Source organism: Capra hircus, chromosome 23 (genome assembly GCF_001704415.2).
Source record: "Capra hircus breed San Clemente chromosome 23, ASM170441v1, whole genome shotgun sequence".
NCBI classification, from domain to species: Eukaryota; Metazoa; Chordata; class Mammalia; order Artiodactyla; family Bovidae; genus Capra; species Capra hircus.
Window position 1 is genome coordinate 14,938,709 of NC_030830.1, and position 17,901 is coordinate 14,956,609.

At 56.8% G+C, this 17,901-nt stretch overlaps 1 protein-coding gene across 3 annotated transcripts; it reads right to left on the reverse strand.

The window, feature by feature from the left end:
- On the reverse strand, positions 1,667-15,894 carry LOC108633536 (serpin B6-like). 3 transcript variants are annotated; one of them, XM_018039256.1, is made up of 7 exons: positions 15,868-15,894; positions 8,228-8,402; positions 6,335-6,483; positions 5,003-5,120; positions 3,905-4,047; positions 2,358-2,513; positions 1,667-2,190 (listed from the first exon to the last, which is right to left on the reverse strand). In XM_018039256.1, exons 1-7 carry the CDS (start codon positions 15,877-15,879, stop codon positions 1,786-1,788), a joined length of 1,158 nt encoding a protein of 385 aa, XP_017894745.1. In that variant the 5' UTR covers positions 15,880-15,894; the 3' UTR covers positions 1,667-1,785. The 3 variants fall into 3 exon arrangements, with proteins under 3 accessions (XP_017894745.1, XP_017894747.1, XP_017894746.1); XM_018039258.1 differs by lacking the exon at positions 15,868-15,894 and adding an exon at positions 12,021-12,153 and having other exon boundaries at positions 8,224-8,402; XM_018039257.1 differs by lacking the exon at positions 15,868-15,894 and adding an exon at positions 12,021-12,153 and having other exon boundaries at positions 1,674-2,190.

The following is a 17,901-nucleotide window of genomic DNA, read 5'->3' on the forward strand; positions in this document are numbered from 1 at the left end:
CAGGTCCCTGCTGACGGTGCCTGATGGGACGAAGGACAGACGCCTCGGACCCTGGCTGGACAGACAGCTCACTTCAGGCGACAGTGGGCACAGGCTGGGGAGGCGGGCGCTGATGCCACTGGCCCACTGCCCGCTCCCAAGGGCAGCGTCTCTGCAGCCTGTCTCTCCTCACGGCTCAGGTGCTGACTTGGGCACAGCAGAGACAGTGGACTAGAGACAGGCTGAGAATGTGGGTCACACCATTAGGTTAGAGGGAGCCCAGCTCCTGATGACGCCACAGGGAGGCCAGTGGACCCCGCACCGCTCTCCATCCAAACCTCAGCATCGGCTGGGCATGGGCCCCACGTCTCAGCAGGGAACACGGGCGGCTGCAGAAAGCTTTGTGCAGTGTAGTCGCTCATTCGTGTCTGACTCTTTGGGAGCCAATGGACTGTAGCACGCCTGGCCTCCCTGTCCATCACCAACTCCCAGAGTTACTCAAACTCATGTCCATCGAGTCGGTGATGGCATCCAACCATCTTATTCTCTGTCATCCCCTCCTCCTCCCGACTCCAATCTTTCCCAGCATCAGGGTCTTTTCAAGTGAGTCAGCTCCTCCCATCAGGGGCCAAAGTATTGCAGTTTCACGTTTAGCATCAGTCCTTCCACTGAACCTTCAGGACTGATTTCCTTTAGGATGGACTGGTTGAAACCGTAGCCACCTTTCTCTCCAGAACCAGCGGCAGGATGGAAAGTCACCTGGCGTGCATCCATGACGTGGTCTGAAACGCCCCCACCTCGTGAACAGGACCTGTCTGCTCATCTCTGACACCAGGGGACAACTGAACATGCTCAGAGAGTGTGGACAGTCAAGCACTTGAACAGGCCTCTGACCACAGACCCTCCAATGCAGACACAGTGGCTCGGGGATGGACTTCTCCCGGTCTGGGTCCACGGCCCTCCCCTGTTCTGGCTGGTTTCTGGAGGGCTCAACGTTCGGGGGTCTCTGAGGCCCGCTCCCCCTCCCTTGGGCTGCTGTAGCCTCTGCTTCTCTCTGGTCTCAGGAGCAGGGCCACTGAGCAGAGGAGACAGGGAAGCCCGCTCATCCTTCCAGGCCTGGAGCAGAGCGCGCTCCCTGAGGACCTGGACGGGGCGGGCGGAGGGAGGACCCAGAGAGCAGGAGCCAGTGCTCCCCACCGGCAGGACCACCGAGCGCCCGCCTCCGGTGGGAGCTGCAGCTCCGAGAAGGCACGGGACACAAAAAGACACACACACAGGTACACACACACACACACACAAAGACACACACACACACAGGTATACACACACACACAACACACACACAAAGACACACAAAGACACACACAGACACACACAGACACACAGAGACACACACACTCAGAGACACAGACACAGACACACAGAGACACACACACACAGACACACACACACAGGTGCACACACACACACACATACAAACACAGACACACACCCAAAGATACACACAGACACACACAGACACAAAGATACACAAAGACACACACACAGATACAAACACAGAAACACACACAGACACATGTACACACACAAAGACACACACACAGATACACAGACACACACACACAGACACAAAGATACACACAGACACACTCACACAGACACACACACACACACAGACACACACACATAGGCAGTCACAATCAGCCTTTTATTTGTGGACTTTTGCCAAGGTCACTTGGGGTTCCAGGCTCTTCGCAGAGATTGGGGAGAGCCGTGAGGAGCACCGGGGGGGCCCCCACCACCTCGTCACGGCGAGCAGAAGCGGCCGCAGAACAGGATGGCCCCGGTGTTGCCGTGCTGGATGAAGAAGAGGAAGGGGCGGTCGGCACAGAACCGGGGCATGACACTGAGGGAGCGCATCATGACCACCGCCCCTGTGGCAGCCGCGGCCTCCGTGCCCTCCTCGGTGACCTCCACGAAGGACTTGTGCACGACCTTGGACACGTACAGGTCTCGCCGGGACGACATCCCACTGAAGTCAGCCTGGGCCTCCTCGAAGGCGTCGGTCATGCCCAGATCTTGGAGGACACACTCCATGTCGTAAGTCTCCTCCAGCGTAAACCGGGGAAGAAACACCTCGACCTCCTCCTCGTCCATCGCATCCGGCTTCGTCCACGCGACAAATTTCTCGTAGGTCAGGGCCTTCTCCACCTGAAGGAGAAGGTAGAAGATCTCAGGGTCTGCAGCAGCGCCGCCCCAGGGACCATCTGCTGTGACCCACACACCGTGCCCTGCAGGCCACATACGAGTTCCCGGAGCCCAGTGCCCAGCAGAGATCGGGACGAGAGCCGAGCCCCAGGCCACAGATGCCTGGTTACCGTGTACACGTCAGTGCTTTCACTGGGCAGCAGGATGACCATGTTCAGCTCTTGGCCGACGTAGGGAAGCACCAGAATCTGGGTGCTTATTTCTCCAATGTAGCTTATTTTACAGGTGGACTTCTTGAACATCATTTGCACAGGTTTCTCCACGTTCTATAAAGGAAATGGATAAACGTTAACTTAAAACAAGACCCGTGGACACGCAGGACGAGTCATCAGAGCCGGCCCCCTGCGCCCACACACTCTGTCTTGTCTCCAGACCCCTCTCAGCCCCGCCTCGTCAGCTCGTCCGCTCGGCTCCAGCTCCCACCCCTGGTTCCCGGCGCTCAGGCCTCAGGATGCTGTTCTCCTGCTGACCCAGGAGGGCTCCACTCGGACGTTCCCGGCAGGACCTCGCCCCCGGCTCCTGCTGTACTGACATCTCATCTGGATGCAAAGGAGCCTCCAGCTCGGCTCGCACACTGGCGGCTCGTGTCCCTTCCACCTGCTCCATCTGTACGTTCCCACCTTTGCTCATGGTGACACCACTCATCCCGCCGTCAAACCCTGCCGTGTCCTGGGCGCCTGGCCTTCCCGCCCACAGCTGACCATGAACAACCATGTGGGCTCTGGTTTTAAAGACAACAGGGCCGCCTGGTGGATCAGGGGCAAATAATCCGCCTTCCAATGCAGGAGACACAGGCTCCAGCCCTGGTCTGGGAAGACCGCACAGCCCAGGGGCTTCTAAGCCCACGGGCCACAGCTACTGAGCCTGGGCTGAGAGCCCGGGAGCCGCAGCTCCTGCGGTCACGGGCCCGGAGCCCGAGCTCTGCACCAGGAGAAGCACCAGCAGGAGAAGCCCAAGCCCCGAGCCCAGAGGGCCTCCGCCAGGGCAGCTGCAGGAAAGGCTGAGCGGCAAGGAGCCCCGCACAGCCGAGTAAATAGATACAAGGATCAGAAAACCACAAGGCAATCTCACTTGTGCTTCCTACCCCCACCACTCTCAGCCCAGCCACCGTCCTCAGGAAAACTTCCAAGTAACCTCCCGGGTCCTGCACACGGGCCCGAGGGGCTGTGGGGCATCAGAGCCACTGTGAGAGGCCACGGGCTCTGTGAGAGTCAGAGGAGGGACACGGGAACCAGGAACCCGGGCCGTGGAGACCGCTAGGGAGGCTCCTGGATGCCCTGCAGAGAAAGGCGTCTGTGTAGGTAGCTCCTGACGGGAGGTGTCAGACGGTAGGATCCAGGACCATGGAGCGTCACAGCCACGGTCTGGAGTTTGAACTGGGTCTCGGGGGCTCTAGCAGGTCCAGAGACCTGCGAGCTGCCCCGTGGGATGTGCGATACAAGACAGAACACCCGCCGCACGGACCACCGCTGATGACACAGCAGAGGAGGAGCAGGGGGAGAGGAAGCCAGGGTTTGCCCGGATCCACATCTGGGCCGCCAAGGCCACAAGAGGCTCACGTTCCTGAAGGTCAGCCTCCTGGCACGATCCATAAACTAAGAGGACCCCAGGGACCATTTCCAAAACCTCCTTCGCTTTATGAAACATTCTTGTTCACCTTGCTGACTCTGAATGGCCTTTCCTCAGTATGCTCTTTGTTAAACTGTTTTTCCCAGTTTCCTTTGAAGTAGATGGCATTCACGAGAACCAGACGTGTCGCAGGGTTAACCGAATTTGCAGACAGCAAATCTCTAATTTTACCTGCACAGAAGAGTTAAAGGACCAGTTAGCTAACAGGGTTTCCTGGTGAGGTGCTGGGCAGGGTAGTTACTGGCCCGTCCCCTCGAGGAGTCAGTGCCCAGACCAGAGGGTTCACTGTCCCCCAGACAACCACGTGCAGCGAGTTGTCTGTTTACTCACTAAGTTGGGTCTCACTCTTTGTGACCCCGTGGACTGTAGCCCATCAGGCTCCTGCATCCATGGGGTTCCCCAGGCAAGAATACTGTAGCAGGTTGCCATTTCCTCCTCCAGGGGATCTTTCTGACCCAGGGATCCAACCCGCCTATCCTGCTTTGGCAGGTGATTCTTAGCCATCTGAGCCACCAGGGAGACCTATGCAGGGAGCCTGGCCTGAAAGCAAAATCAGGGACAAAAACCTTCAAGTCTCTGCTCAGAAAGATACCATGAGTTGCATAAAACACATAAAATGAACAAATAATAAGGGCAGAATCATTCACAGTTTCAGAAAAAGGAATGTTCGGACTACAGCGTGAGGGGACCCTCCTAAGGGGAGAGGTCGGAGCCAGTGTGGAGAGCACGGAAACGAAGAAGCGCAGGCGGCCCAGGGCCTGCCCGCGTGTCCTGCAGTGACGCTCAGCGACCCGCAGAGCACGCGCTCTGCTGGACAGGCAGGGAGGTGGCGCCGCATCCAGAGTCTGCCTTCCGCCCTTGTGAAAAGGCAGACTATAGGAACATTAACAGCAACAGCCATAAGTCAAAGTGTGATTGCTCTGGAAGAGGTGCACCGAAGATTGATGAGGAGGGGGAAAGCTGGAGAAATTGATTGCTGATTAAATTTTCAGAAGTGGATTTGAAAGTTTCCAGTTCTTTAGAGAAAAAGCCATTTCTGTTTACATTCGATGGTCTTGAGAAGGAACTGATGGAAAATAAGACCGATTCAAATACTGTGCAAACAGAAGTAGTGACACGTCCTCACCTTCTGTCTTTTCAGCTACCCAGGTGTTTATGTGCTTCCTGGACTCCTCCGTAGCGCTGACAAAGTCCAGCTCTTCCATCTCTGCTTGGTGGAACACGCGGCAGGCATCTTTGAAACACTAGGAGAGACGGAATGACAGAATGACATGGCTACAGAAACAGACAACGCCAACGGCTGACTTCTTCACCACGCATAACTCAACACAGATCATCTGACGGTTACTTGTGTGATGCACAAACAAATGTTCGCAATTAACCTTCAATCCGTGTCTCAGTTTTCAGCTACACTGAATAAATAACTGAGTAAAGCTCAGGCTTCCCAGGTGGCACAGTGGTAAAGAATCCGTCTGCCAATGCTGGAGACGAGGGTTTGATCTCTTTGTGGGAAGATCACCTGGAGAAGGAAATGGTAACCCACTCCAGTATCCTTGCCTGGACAATCCCATGGACAGAGGAGCCTGGTGGGCTACAGTCCCTGGGGTCGCAAAGAGTCAGACACAACTGAGCGACTAAGCAACAACAACACAGCCATTCAGGGCAACGTGGCAACACTGCCGCCAGCACGCGTTCCGGGCTTCCCTCCTGTGTGACCCTGGAAAGGTCGCTGCGTCTCTCTGGTTCCTTGCCACCTGGAAGCAAGGACGCAGCAGTAGCTACGTCTCAGAGGTGCTCTGAGGACCGGGAGAATTGGCTCTGTCCGATGTCACGTGGCGGAGTTCTCCCCACACCGTGGACCCTGCATCTCGTGGTCCCGGTGCCTCATTTCATAGAACCCTCACATCATTCAGGCTCTGCCAACCTACTGCTCCACTCTTAATCGGGGCTTTTGAAAAAGACGGAAGTGTCTCAGTCTAAGAAAATAGTCGGGAAGCAAAGTGGTCTCCTCCAAGTTGATACCTCATCTTACCCTTGGTGATTTCAACAGCTTTTAAACACATCTGAAAACAAGGGCCTGCTTCTTAAATTACTATTTAGTAATAATGACCAGTCAAAGAGCACACTAAAGGAATATCTAATTATACACTGTGATTGGTATTGGATCCTTGGAACACTCGATCACTGTGAAATAACTGACAAATATTTTGAATGTTTTGATTTTATAGTCCATATCAAAATAACACCTTAAACATCAATGATTTTCTTCAAATATCCTCTAGAAAAGAAAGGAACTTAAGGAGCGGTTCCAGGAAGCGTGAGGTCGAGACTGGGGTCCCACATCCCGCCCACCGTGTGGGTCTCAGCCCACAAGGCCTCTCTGCACCACAAGGCCCGCCTCCCGTCTACACAGGACCCTGGTCTCTATCTGCCTCCGGAAATCGGGAGTATGACTTACCGAGAGGAAATCGTAAGTCTTCTCTCCAAAAAGCCTGTTGGCCGTTCTGAGCAAGTACTGTGTGCCGGTCCTATTAACTTCACTGAGAAGCTTCTGGAAACCCTGGTGGACATCTTCACCTCCACCACTGCTTTGCTTAGGGAAAGCGTCTGAAATCAAAAACAGATAAAACCCACCACTGCAGTACGCCCTGACTACAGGAAATGGACACAACACTGAAGTCAGCCTAAGCACCGCACTGATCCTCAAGGCAGCTTGAAACAAGACTCACGCAAATAAAGGCGCAGTGGCTCTGGGAAGCCCTGCAGCCTATCTCCTGCTCGGGCTCAGGCAGCGATGGCGGGCGCAGAAATGCCCCGGGGCGAGTCCAGGGCCCTGTGCTCGCAGTCTGCCTGCAGACGGGACCCCGGACAGGCCGCCTGTCTCTGCACAAACAGGCCACGTCTTCAGTCTGGACTGCCCTCGGGATGGGCTCCAACCAGCGGGAGACAGGAGAAGTGGCTCTTCCGGGCCCGGGCCTTCGTAGAGGCCTGGCACCTCCACGTTCGCTGTCTTGCCCCTGTTGCCAGGGTGCAGAAATGCCCAGGCACCCTGCTGGGGCCTCATGACAACGCGGTAGAGCGGGCACACAGAGGAGAGTGCCTAGGGATCGGGGCCTCTCCTACACCAGGAGGAGCCCAGTGGGCACCGTGCGGCCAGGCCGCAGAGTCCCAGGCACGGTCCTGGTCATTCCCGGTCGTGGGCGGTTTGTTCGGGAGCCACAGAGAGAAGGTCCAGACAGCTGTCCGGCACAGTTCCAAAGTGACACATAGCTAAAGCCTGGGCACGGGCTTTGCACCCAGCAGCTGGCCAAGGCTGGAGGGCCGGGGGCACCACTGCTGGAGGAGAGGAGGCCGAGTGGGAGCCCTGGAGAGAGGCCTGTGCAGTGCGGGAAGGCCGGCCCTCCCAATGGAATCGGAATCTGCACAGGAGGTGCCCAGAGAGAGGGCGGCCCCTTCAGAGCCTGGGAGAGCGGGAGGGGAGACAGTGCTGAGCTCAAGAGGGGACTGCTCCCTTTTCAGCAGGACTTAAAGGGAATACGTGCGTCTCCCAGGTGGCGCACTGGGAAAGGATCCACCTGCCGGGGATGGAGACAAGACTCGCGGGTTCCATCCCTGGGTCGGGAAGATGCCCTGGAGGAGGACATGGCAACCCACGCCAGTGTTCTTTCTGGAGAACCCCATGGACAGAGGAGCCTGGAGGGCTGCCGTCCACGGGGAAGCAGACAGTCAGAGATGACTGAGCAGGAGCACCCGCGTATTTGCGTCCTGACACTTGCTGGGTGGAGGCGGCAAGTGTTTCTCACTCCCAGCCTCTCCAGCTGGCACAGGACCCTGAAAGTGATGGCCTTAGGGCAGAGGTCAAACTCACGGCCCCGGCTAAAGGGCGCGATCAGGACTCTGTTACACCTGGAGGCCCTCTGGACCCCAGGACCTTGGGAAGGGTAAGAGCACCCCACATGCGGGAAGACTGTGACCGCCAGGAACCAGAGGTCAGCGCTCCGCCGCCACTGTGGCCCAGGAGCTGACATCCACACCCTGTGCAGCCCACCTGGGCTGGCTCTGGGCATCTTGGCAGGAAGGGCCTCGGCCAACATGGCCTTGAGCGGCGGGTCTGAGCAGAGGCTTGATGAACGCTTGCTCGTTCAAGCCTGTCCTGCTGGAATCGGGTGCTGCGCTGTCAGGAGCCCCAGGCCACACGCCAGACAGACACTGGAGGGGGCGCCCAGGGAGTGGGGCACAGGGGAGTAGGCCTGGCTGTCGAGCAAGGCCTTTGGATTCGGATCGCGGACACCGGCTCACCGACCAAAGAAAGAGCATCAGCCGCCGCCCACAACCGGCTTCCTGAACGTACCTGGCACATCTGTGCTGCGGTGTTGCCCCTGGCCCCCATGAGGACCATGGCCAGGGCAGAGGAGATGCTTAGGGGTGAGATAAACACATTTTTCGAGTTGTCCGCACCCAGCTTTTTCAGAAGGGTCAAGGCAAAGGTGCCGTTTGATGCTGACAGCGCATCCATGGTGGCTAGGCTGAAAGGATGGATTGAAAATCAGTGTCACGCAAATTCAGGCCACAGGTCGACCGCGTCTCACGCTGCTCTTAACTCTTGTTAGCACTGACGCTCTACCTTGACAGCAAGCAGGTACTCGCACAACACTCGGTTTCCTCGGGGTTTCCCCTGCTGCCCCAGGCCCAGGCCCTGCTGATCCTGCTTCGGACAAGGGCCTTGGGACGCACCCACGTCCACCTCCAGGGCCCTGCCTCGGAGGTCGACAGCCCTGCTACGGAGGGCGTTTGGTCTAGAACAGGACACTGTGGGAATGGGCTGGGGTGCACGAGGGTTCAGGGCCTTTCTGTGCATGGTGGGAAGGGATGACAGCTGAGCCTGACACCGACCTGGGAGAGACAGAGCAGGTGAGCCCAAGGAAAGCGCCTGAAGCTGCAGGGCTGGAGGCTGGCCACCCCGCTCCCGGCACTGCGTCAGCTCCCTGATTTCGGCTCCCTGCATGAGGACGGGGGCGCACAGGGTAATGTGTGCTCTTGATGGCGTGCAGGGCAGCTCACGCAAACGACTGCACTGCAGCACACTGATTGCTCTGAAGTAAAGAGACTATGCCAAAGCCTTTGAGTGTGTGGATCACGATAAACTGTGGGAGATTCTGAAAGAGATGGGAATACCAGATCACGGACCTGCCTCTTGAGAAACCTGCATGCAGGTCAGGAAGCAACAATTAGAACTGGACATGGAACAACACGCTGGTTCCAAATAGGAAAAGGAGTACGTCAAGGCTGTATATTGTCACCCTGCTTATTTAACTTCTATGCAGAGTACATCATGAGAAACGCTGGGCTGGAAGAATCACAGGCTGAAATCAAGATTGCCGGGAGAAATATCAATAACCTCAGATACGCAGATGACACCACCCTTATGGCAGAAAGTGAAGAGGAACTCAAAAGCCTCTTGATGAAAGTGAAAGAGGAGAGCGGAAAAGTTGGCTTAAAGCTCAACATTCAGAAAACGAAGATCATGGCATCTGGTCCCATCACTTCATGGCAAATAGATGGGGAAACAGCGGAAACAGTGACAGACTTTATTTTTTTTTTGCTCCAATATCACTGCAGATGGTGATTGCAGCCATGTAATTAAAAGACGCTTACTCCTTGGAAGGAAAGTTATGACCAACCTAGATAGCATATTCAAAAGCAGAGACATTACTTTGCCAACAAAAGTCCGTCTAGTCAAGGCTATGGTTTTTCCAGTGGTCCTATATGGTTGTGAGAGTTGGACTGTGAAGAAAGCTGAGGGGCGAAGAATTGATGCTTTTGAACTGTGGTGTTGGAGAAGACTCTTGAGAGTGCCTTGGACTGCAAGGAGATCCAACCAGTCCATTCTGAAGGAGATCAGCCCTCAGATTTCTTTGGAAGGAATGATGCTGAAGCTGAAACTCCAGTACTTTGGCCACCTCATGGGAAGAGTTGACTCATTGGAAAAGACTCTGATGCTGGGAGGGATTGGGGGCAGGAGGAGAAGGGGACGACAGAGGATGAGATGGCTAGATGGCATCACAGACTCGATGGAACTGAGTCTGAGTGAACTCCAGGAGTTGGTGATGGACAGTGAGGCCTGGCGTGCTGCGATTCATGGGGTCGCAAAGAGTCGGACACAACTGAGTGACTGAACTGAACTGAAAGAGTCTTGAGAAACAGCCGGTGCAAAAAGCTGACGCTGCCCTTCTTCTGTTCCCCCTGGAGCTGAAAATAAATCTCCACGTGGAAATACCGTCCCTGTACCAGGAGATAGAGAGACATCTTTACGGCCAAAGAGGGGAACCCAAGGCCCAAAGGCTATACAAGAAACCAGCAAACCTGATACTTCACGACCTTGCTGCCCCAGGCAAACGCCCTTGTCTGTCAAATCTTCACACACACAAAGCTGCCTGCCTGGTCACTTCTTGAGCCTTGCATCTTTGACGTTCGCACAGAATTCAGTGGGGTTGCTTTTCTGCTATTGATTTGTCTGAGGTCCATTTAATTACTCGACCAGCCAGGAAGAACGTAGAGGAGAAGAATCACTATCCCTACACATTCTCTTCCAGCTTTAATATCCAGTTGGTTGCTTTCTATCTAAGTCGAGTCCAGCTCTTTTGTGATCCGTGGACTAGTACCTGGCCCCTCTGTCCATGGATTTTCCAGGCAAGAATACTGGACTGGGTTGCCATTTCCTTCTCCAGGGGATCTTTCCAACCCAGGGATTGAACCTGACGCTCCTGCCTTGCAGAAGCGTCTTTCCACTGAGCCACCAGGGCAGGCGTTAATATCCAATACCTTAACACTAATACAGAGAAAAGCAGGAGGTCACTGGTCTTCAAAGGCCACAGCGAGGCCGGTAATCGTTGTTTTTCTCCACTGGCAACAGTTGCTGATGGTCATTAAAGGTGAGAGCATACCCATTCCCTGTAAAATCGCTAAACTGAAAAGGAGGGGATGAATCAGTGAGGCCCAAGCCCTTTGTGTATGTAGCGCGCTCTTAGTGCAAGCAGAAAAGAACAGTGGCTCCATTTACGCTCGTTTCACTCTAGTGTTACTGGCTGGAGTGGTCAGGCCAGAAGCTGAGCTGCAATACAACACTTAGGACTGGAACTGGCCTCTTCTGGTTCTAAATACTTAGTTTACATGGCCAGTATGACTGAAACCATGGCCTTTCTCTGGGGTGGTATAATGCTGAGGGTGCAGTTAGTCACCAGTTGTGGGGAGTCCTGGACACGCCACGCCCTAGAACACTGATAACCACAGCCCTTCCTGTTCATGGGGACCTCAGTCCAAGGGTTACTTATCACACGCCCTCTCCGCCTCGGCCTTAAAGCACACCAGCGGGGAGGCACACAGTAGGGCCAGGTACCACTGGGCTGGAAGCCAAAGTCCCAGCAGAACCCGGCCTCCCCAGCAGCTCAGTAATCCTGGCAGCATGTGAAGGTTCATTTCCCATACTTTTTTTTCCCTCAAACTAGAGCTTTATGGGGGAGGGGGGGGTGGAGAGAAGGGAAGAAAGTAACTCAGGTGCCAACTTATCGAGCACCCAGGTGCGACTAAAGTTTCTCCCAGGCCCTCTTGGCCCTGAAGATGCCCACTCTCAGAATACTGCGCCTGCAGCGTGTCTAGCGAAAACAAAACCAGCCGTAACAAGCTCTGAAAGGGTCCTCACGATCATCCTCGCAGGCCTGAGGGACCCTGAGCGCAGGCCGCGCGGTGGGCGGGAGACCGCTGGGCGCCGGGTCCTCCTGGGCACTCAGGCCGGCTCCTATCCGCCCTCCGAGTCCCCCGCCCCCGGCTCCCCGGGTCCCCAACGCCCGGCGCTCTCCGAGGGTCACCTGGGCACTCAGGCGGGCTCCTATCCGCCCTCCGGCCTCCACCTCGGTCCCCCCCGTCCGCAACGCCCAGGCGCTCGCCGAGGGTATCTGGGCACCGCCCCCAGGCGGGTCCTCCGGTCCCCGGTCCCGGACGGCGGCGCCGTCACACTCACCGGGTCACCACGTCCGCCGCGGCCGCCTGATCCTAAAGAACACCCAGCCCGGCACGCGCCCCCGCAGCCGCCCGCAGCCCGCCTCGCCCGCAGGCCGGTTCCGCGGCCCCAGCATCCCGAAACGTACCTGAGCGCGGCCGGAGCGGGCTGGGCATGGACGCAGGCGCCGGGCGTAAATACCCCGCCGAGAGGGGCGGGCCGGGCCGCACCCGGCTGGACCGGAGAGAGGGACCAGCCGGGAGGGACGGGCCCGAGCGGGAGGGGCGGGGCGGGCCGGTCCGGAGGGCAAGGCGGAGCGGGAGAGGCGTGGCCTAGCGGGAGGGGCGTGGCCGAGGGGAGGGGCGGGGAGGGCCGGAACGGAGAGCGGAACGGAAGGGAGGGGTGGGGCCGAGAGGGAGGTAGCGGGCCAAGCGGCAGGGGCGGGGCAGACGGGAAGGGGCGGGGCGGGCAGGACAGGACTGCGGGGCTCGAACAGGAGGGGCGGGGCGATTCGGGCCCGAGGGCGGGGCCAGGCCGGAGGGCGGGGCTCGAGCTGAAGGGCGGGGCCGGGCCGGAGGGCGGGGCGGGCAGGACCGAAGGGCTGGGCTGGAGCTGGAGGGCCGGTGTCGAGCGGGAGGGGCTGGGCAGAGGGGGAGGGCCGGACCCGACCGGACCGGACCGGACCGAACCGGACCGGAGGGCGGTGCCGCATGGTTGGGGCGGAGCCGAACAGCAGGGGCGAGCCAGGCGCCAGGTGAGCCGCGGGTCCGGTCCGGCCGCAGTGCGGGGACCGCTACCCGGGGCCGCAGGAGGAGCGAAGGCCCGGCCCTAGGAGGCCTTCAGCGGGCGAGCCCGGGGTCTTCGCGGGGCGCACGGGCTGATACTTGGTCCGCAGGGGCGCCGCCCGGGCACGTGGGCTTGAGTCTCTGCGCGAAGCCAGGCGCGCTCCTCCCGGTGCACAGAGGCCCCTGTGAACCAAGCAGGGTGGGACCCTGGCCTGCCCGCCCAGCGCAGCCTCGGAGGGCGAACACGGCGCCGGTGACCGCAGTGGGGAAATTAGCGACCTCCTCTGAAACATGACAGGTTCAGTTTGGAAACCTGGGAGAGCTGGGGGCGTCCCTGGTGGCTCAGAGAGGAAAGAATCGGCCCGCAGCATAGAAGACCCAGGTTGGATCCCTGGGTGGGGAAGACCGGCTGGAGAAGGAAAAGGCAGCCCACTCCAGTATTCTTGCCTGGGGAATCCCATGGACAGAGGAGCCTGGCACCATTGCAAAGACTCGGACTTACTAGGCACACCCAGGACTGTTCGAGTCTGAGTGTAGGTTGTCAGCCCAGTTTGGTGATGGATACACTGTTAATTCTCCCTATTGTTTCTATTTCTCTTCTTTTAATGACCGCACATTGAAATCAAACCAGATGACCCTCTATTAAATATTGGAATTGTGTATTGTGTATGACAAGTGTTTCTTTTGTTGATGAATCCATCCAATCTAAAACGAAAGGAAAACTTGCAGCGAAACAGTTGGTGTCTTGTGTTTAGAGAATTCGCTTCAAATGTGCAGATGATGCCCACAAAGTTTGTCTTTGTGTCCCTGCCCAGTTCATCCCTGGTGCGAACCCTGACAGAGCCCCTGATCCTCAGAAAGAAAAGGACATGTTCTTTCCCCACTTGTCCCCAGGTAGGGGGCTGGCTTCTTCTCTTTCCATTTCAAAGGACGCAGCACTCCCTGGAAAGTGCAAGTAAAAAGAGCCTGTTAGGCCTGCCTCAGGCAGTCTGAATTTCCAGCCAGAGCTCTGGAACCAGGAACAAAGGAGGCTGACCGAGGGTCTAAACACAGCTTTGTCATTTGTGAATTGGGGATTGCTACAAGTCAGTGTTTTCATTCGCTGTGCTTTATTTTTGAAAATAACCTTTCTTTCAAATGTTGGAAATAATACATTGGCAAAGATACGTTTAGAAAGCACGTCGCAACCCATATCCGGGTCACTTAACACAAGTCAGTTTTGACACACACAGCAACTCACCCAAGACCAGACCGCAGAGCAACCACTTAAACATCCCCCTGGGTCAGTCAGCATTCTGTCCTGCTGAGGCTTCAGCTCCAACACAGAAGGAGAGGGTGCTCACCTCCTCACCGCAGGTTCTACCAGGACGTTTGCACCACTAATAGGATTGTTTCTAAGTGAATTTTCCAGCATTGCCTGAACTGACTGACTCATGAAACGCCAGAGAATGTTTGCCTGATGTCCCTGGTGGAGATGCAAGCAGATTGATAAGGCTGTCTGAAAATAGTGCACTGGGGGCTTAGATGCATAACAAAAAAAGACACCCTAATGGCTGAGACCAGCGATGATTAGGTCAATTGCTTACCGATTCACGCTAATTAAGTGGATATTTACTAAACATCTGTAATGCAAAGCTCTAGACGAGTCCAGGGGTGGAACTTCTGGCCTCCAATGGAGAACATGAAATAAGTTCCAGGATATAAGCTCCAGACAGCTATCTATATCTGTCTGGCTTCCTTAGAGACAGCGACCCCTGGGATGTTTCCCACAAACAACAGAAGTAATCCAGATGACACAGAGCATATCTGGTTAGCAATCCACAGTATTTACAAGCTTTTCAGATCTGATGGCCCAGCAGTACTTGCAGAGAAACTGCAGCAGCCCCGCCCAGAGATTCAGCCGTGAAACGTGCTCAAGGCCTGGTCCTTCTGAAAGAGAGACCAGGTGGGCAGCAGACAGCACACCATGAGGCCGTGGACACAGAGCGGGATCCCTCATATGGACAGAACGCCTGAAACCTTGCCTTTAGCCAGTGTGTGTGCTCACTTAGTCATAGCCAACCATTTGCAAGCCCGTGGCCATGCACTGTAGCCCTCCAGGCTCCTCTACCCGTGGGATTTGCCAGGCGAGAATATTGCAGTGGGCTGCCACTTCCTTCTCGGGGGGTCTTCCCTCTGCCGGGTCCCCACAAGGCCCTGTGTATCACTGCACATACTCCTGAGGAACCCCTGGGAGATGTTCAGTTATGAAGCAGACCAGGTCTCCCCATTTCCCAGCTGATAGCTGAGAAATGTTTGAGAAGCTGAACTGGAGCCAGACAGGCTGGAATCCGGGAGGAAATGGGCTCTGAGGCGAGGAATTTCCACCTACAGCGGCTGCTCCGTGCCAGCCGGGCCTCGGGTCCTGATGGTCAGCAAGTGCCCCTGAACCCCGGCCCAGCTCAGGGCGCCTGCCCTCCGCTCCCCAGCCCTCAGGGACCCTCGGACACGGGACGTGGGGCCCAAGCTCTGTGCTTTTCTTTAAATTTTTCAGTTCAATTTTTACCAGAAACAGGATTTGAAGGCTCCCTCCTTCCTTCCCTCAACAGCCATCAGCGGACACCGAGCCTGACATTGGAAACCAGGTCCCGAGGGACACAGGAGAGGAAAGGACTAAAGACAGGTGTTCAGGAGAGGACCGTCAGGGTGACGGGGTGCAGCCAGGGCGAGCACTGAGGCCGTGGGAGAGGCAGTGGAGGTCAGAGGGGGGTCAGGCAGGCGGGCGGGGTGGCCCGGGCCATCCTGAAACCGGACATGGCACGGCCATCAGCCCCCAGCCCACCTGTGGCCGTCTTTCCTTGGTAACGAGACCCTCACTCACACCACGGCTGGCCTCAGGCCCTGAGGGGGCCCCTGTGTCCTCCCGGCCCAATCCAGCCCCCCAGCGCCACCACCAAGCCTTGCCTCCTGTCCCCTTAAAGCTCTCCAGCCAGGCTGGCCCTGACCCCACGTCTATTCTGGCCCGCATTCTCCCTGCTGCCGCTCGGAGCCTGAGAACAGGAGTGTCCCCACTCCCCACCTCCCTCCACTGCGGAAGGCGGAGGCGCCCTGCTCTTGCCTGGCCCCGCCCCGGACTCAAACACACTTGGCCAACATGGCTCATCCTCCTGCCAGACCTGAGAGCCCCTTCAGCCCCTCCGAGGCTCTGGGACCTCTGAAAGATCCACTTACCCAGTTCCCCATCCTTCAACCAGGCAGTCACCCTTCTGCCTCCAGGTGGCAGGGCAGCGGGTTCTGGGTCCCCACCTTCTAGAGGGGCCCTGAGCCTGTCCGCTCTCCTTCAGCTCTCTCTCGCGGGAGAGGCTCACCTGCCTCCTCAGCTCCAGACTCTAACAGATCCCAGCAGGGAGTGGCCTCTGGTCCAGGAGGCCCTGGGAACAGAGCCCGAAGGGCGGGGCCTCCTCCAACCCGGCCCCGCCCACAACGTGAGATTCTGCCCATTGCCCTGGGAGCTCTGGTTCTGGTTCTGGCCTCCACGGATGCAGACGGTGGAGGTGCGGGTCTGGGGGGTGGGGTGTGGAGGGCGAGGGTGGGGGTGGGTAACGGTCGCGGGGTGGGTTAGGGGCGGGAGTGGGGGTCAGTGTGGGCCGACCCAGGCCTTCGGGAAGCGGAGTTTTTTCAAAGTCTTTATATGGTGATCTGACTTTCAGCTCTAGAGAAGAAACAGAGTTGGTCCTGGCAAGCGCACCCAGCAGGTCTGGGTCACCCGGCAGAGCACCATCTCCCACCACCAGCACGGTCAGTCCCCCTTGGCCTCCTAACTCTCAGCCCAGTGAGCCCTGTCTGGGTACTGTTAGCAAAAGACCATGCCTGCCTCTCTGCCTACGGGCACTTAGATGCCATTTCTCAGTAGCCTACAAAGAGCAATGCTGAGCATGGCCCTGTTCTGCAAAGATTCCCTGACCTTGGAAGGCCTTTCTCCCTCTAAACTTGATTCTTCTGTAACTTTGAAAAACCTTTCTTTAAAGTATTTTCTTCCTTTACTTTGAAGGCCTTTCTCCCTGTAAACTTGTTTCCCCCATGAGTGCTCCGTCCTTGCATAATGAAGATTGTCAACTCAAACAGCAGGGACGTCTCGGCCTCTCCCACGAGCGTGGCACTGGGCTGGGAGATGGGACCTGAGGTGCCTCACAGGTGATGAGAACACCAGACGTGCTCAGAGGTACCTCCTAGATGTTATGAGAAAACATCTAGATGGTGGCAGCCACACACAAATTCCCCAAGAAAGTCCCCGGCAGACACTTCACTCTGGACGGACTTTATGGAGGAGCTTCCGTGTTCTGTATGGTTCCCGCTAGGTGACCGGCCTTGCTGCTGCTGCTAAGTCGCTTCAGTCATGTCCGACTCTGCGACCTCATATTCGGCAGCCCACCAGGCTCCGCTTTCCCTGGGATTCTTGAGGTAAGACTACTGGAGTGGGTTGCCGTTTCCTTCTCCACTAGGTGACCGGCCTTAGGACAGCCTCATTCTCCTTGACTTGATTTTGTGTCCATACCATCAACCGCAGTGTCTGGACAGATTTCTAAAGGGAAGGTGAGGCTTCATGGGGGGTGCGATTATGCACAAATGATAAAGCTCTTCAGCCAGACGCAGAGGGAAATAGCATTTTAGATCCAGGTCTTCCCGGGGATGTCAGAGAACAGGTCCTCTGAGAATGACCTGGGAGGTCCTGGGAGGTGGTTGGGGGCGGGCACAAGGAACCCAGAGAAGGGCGCTCGGTGGTTCTGGGTTCCACATATTAAGTGCTGGGCAGTTGGCTCCCCTGCTCCCTACAGCCCGGTCCTCAAGTGTTTTAGCTTCTGTAAAGAAACAGGAGGTGGCCGGGAGGAGGGACCCTGAGCCAGGAAGGTGTCCCACTATTTGGCAACACTGAAAGAGCAGGCTGATGGTTAAAAATGAACGTTGATTAACCAGGAGATTCCTGGATCACGAGGCTGACCCAGCACCACCCCCAGGGAGGTCAAGACCCTGAAATGGCCCCAGGAGCTGAGATGAAGGATGTGTGAGTCACAGAGGTGCCCTTGGGGTCTGCAGCCCAGTCAGAGAGCCGGGACCCCTCCTCCCGCTCACTAATCTCACCCCACCGCCACCCTGCGTGTCACATGGCAGAAAAGCGGGACTTCAAGTATGGCTGTACGGAGGGTTTTTTCCAGACCAAGGAATTTTATGAAAGCTACACAGATTGAAAGCTTCAGTTTCACAAAG

Excerpts from the sequence above, each read along its gene's own strand:
- LOC108633536 (XM_018039256.1), bottom strand. Across the intron at positions 5,121-6,334 it reads AGACTTACGATTTCCTCTCG|TGTTTCAAAGATGCCTGCCG; the intron begins GTAAGTCATACT and ends CGTCTCTCCTAG. Across the intron at positions 2,514-3,904 it reads GGCCATTCAGAGTCAGCAAG|AACGTGGAGAAACCTGTGCA; the intron begins GTGAACAAGAAT and ends TTTCCTTTATAG.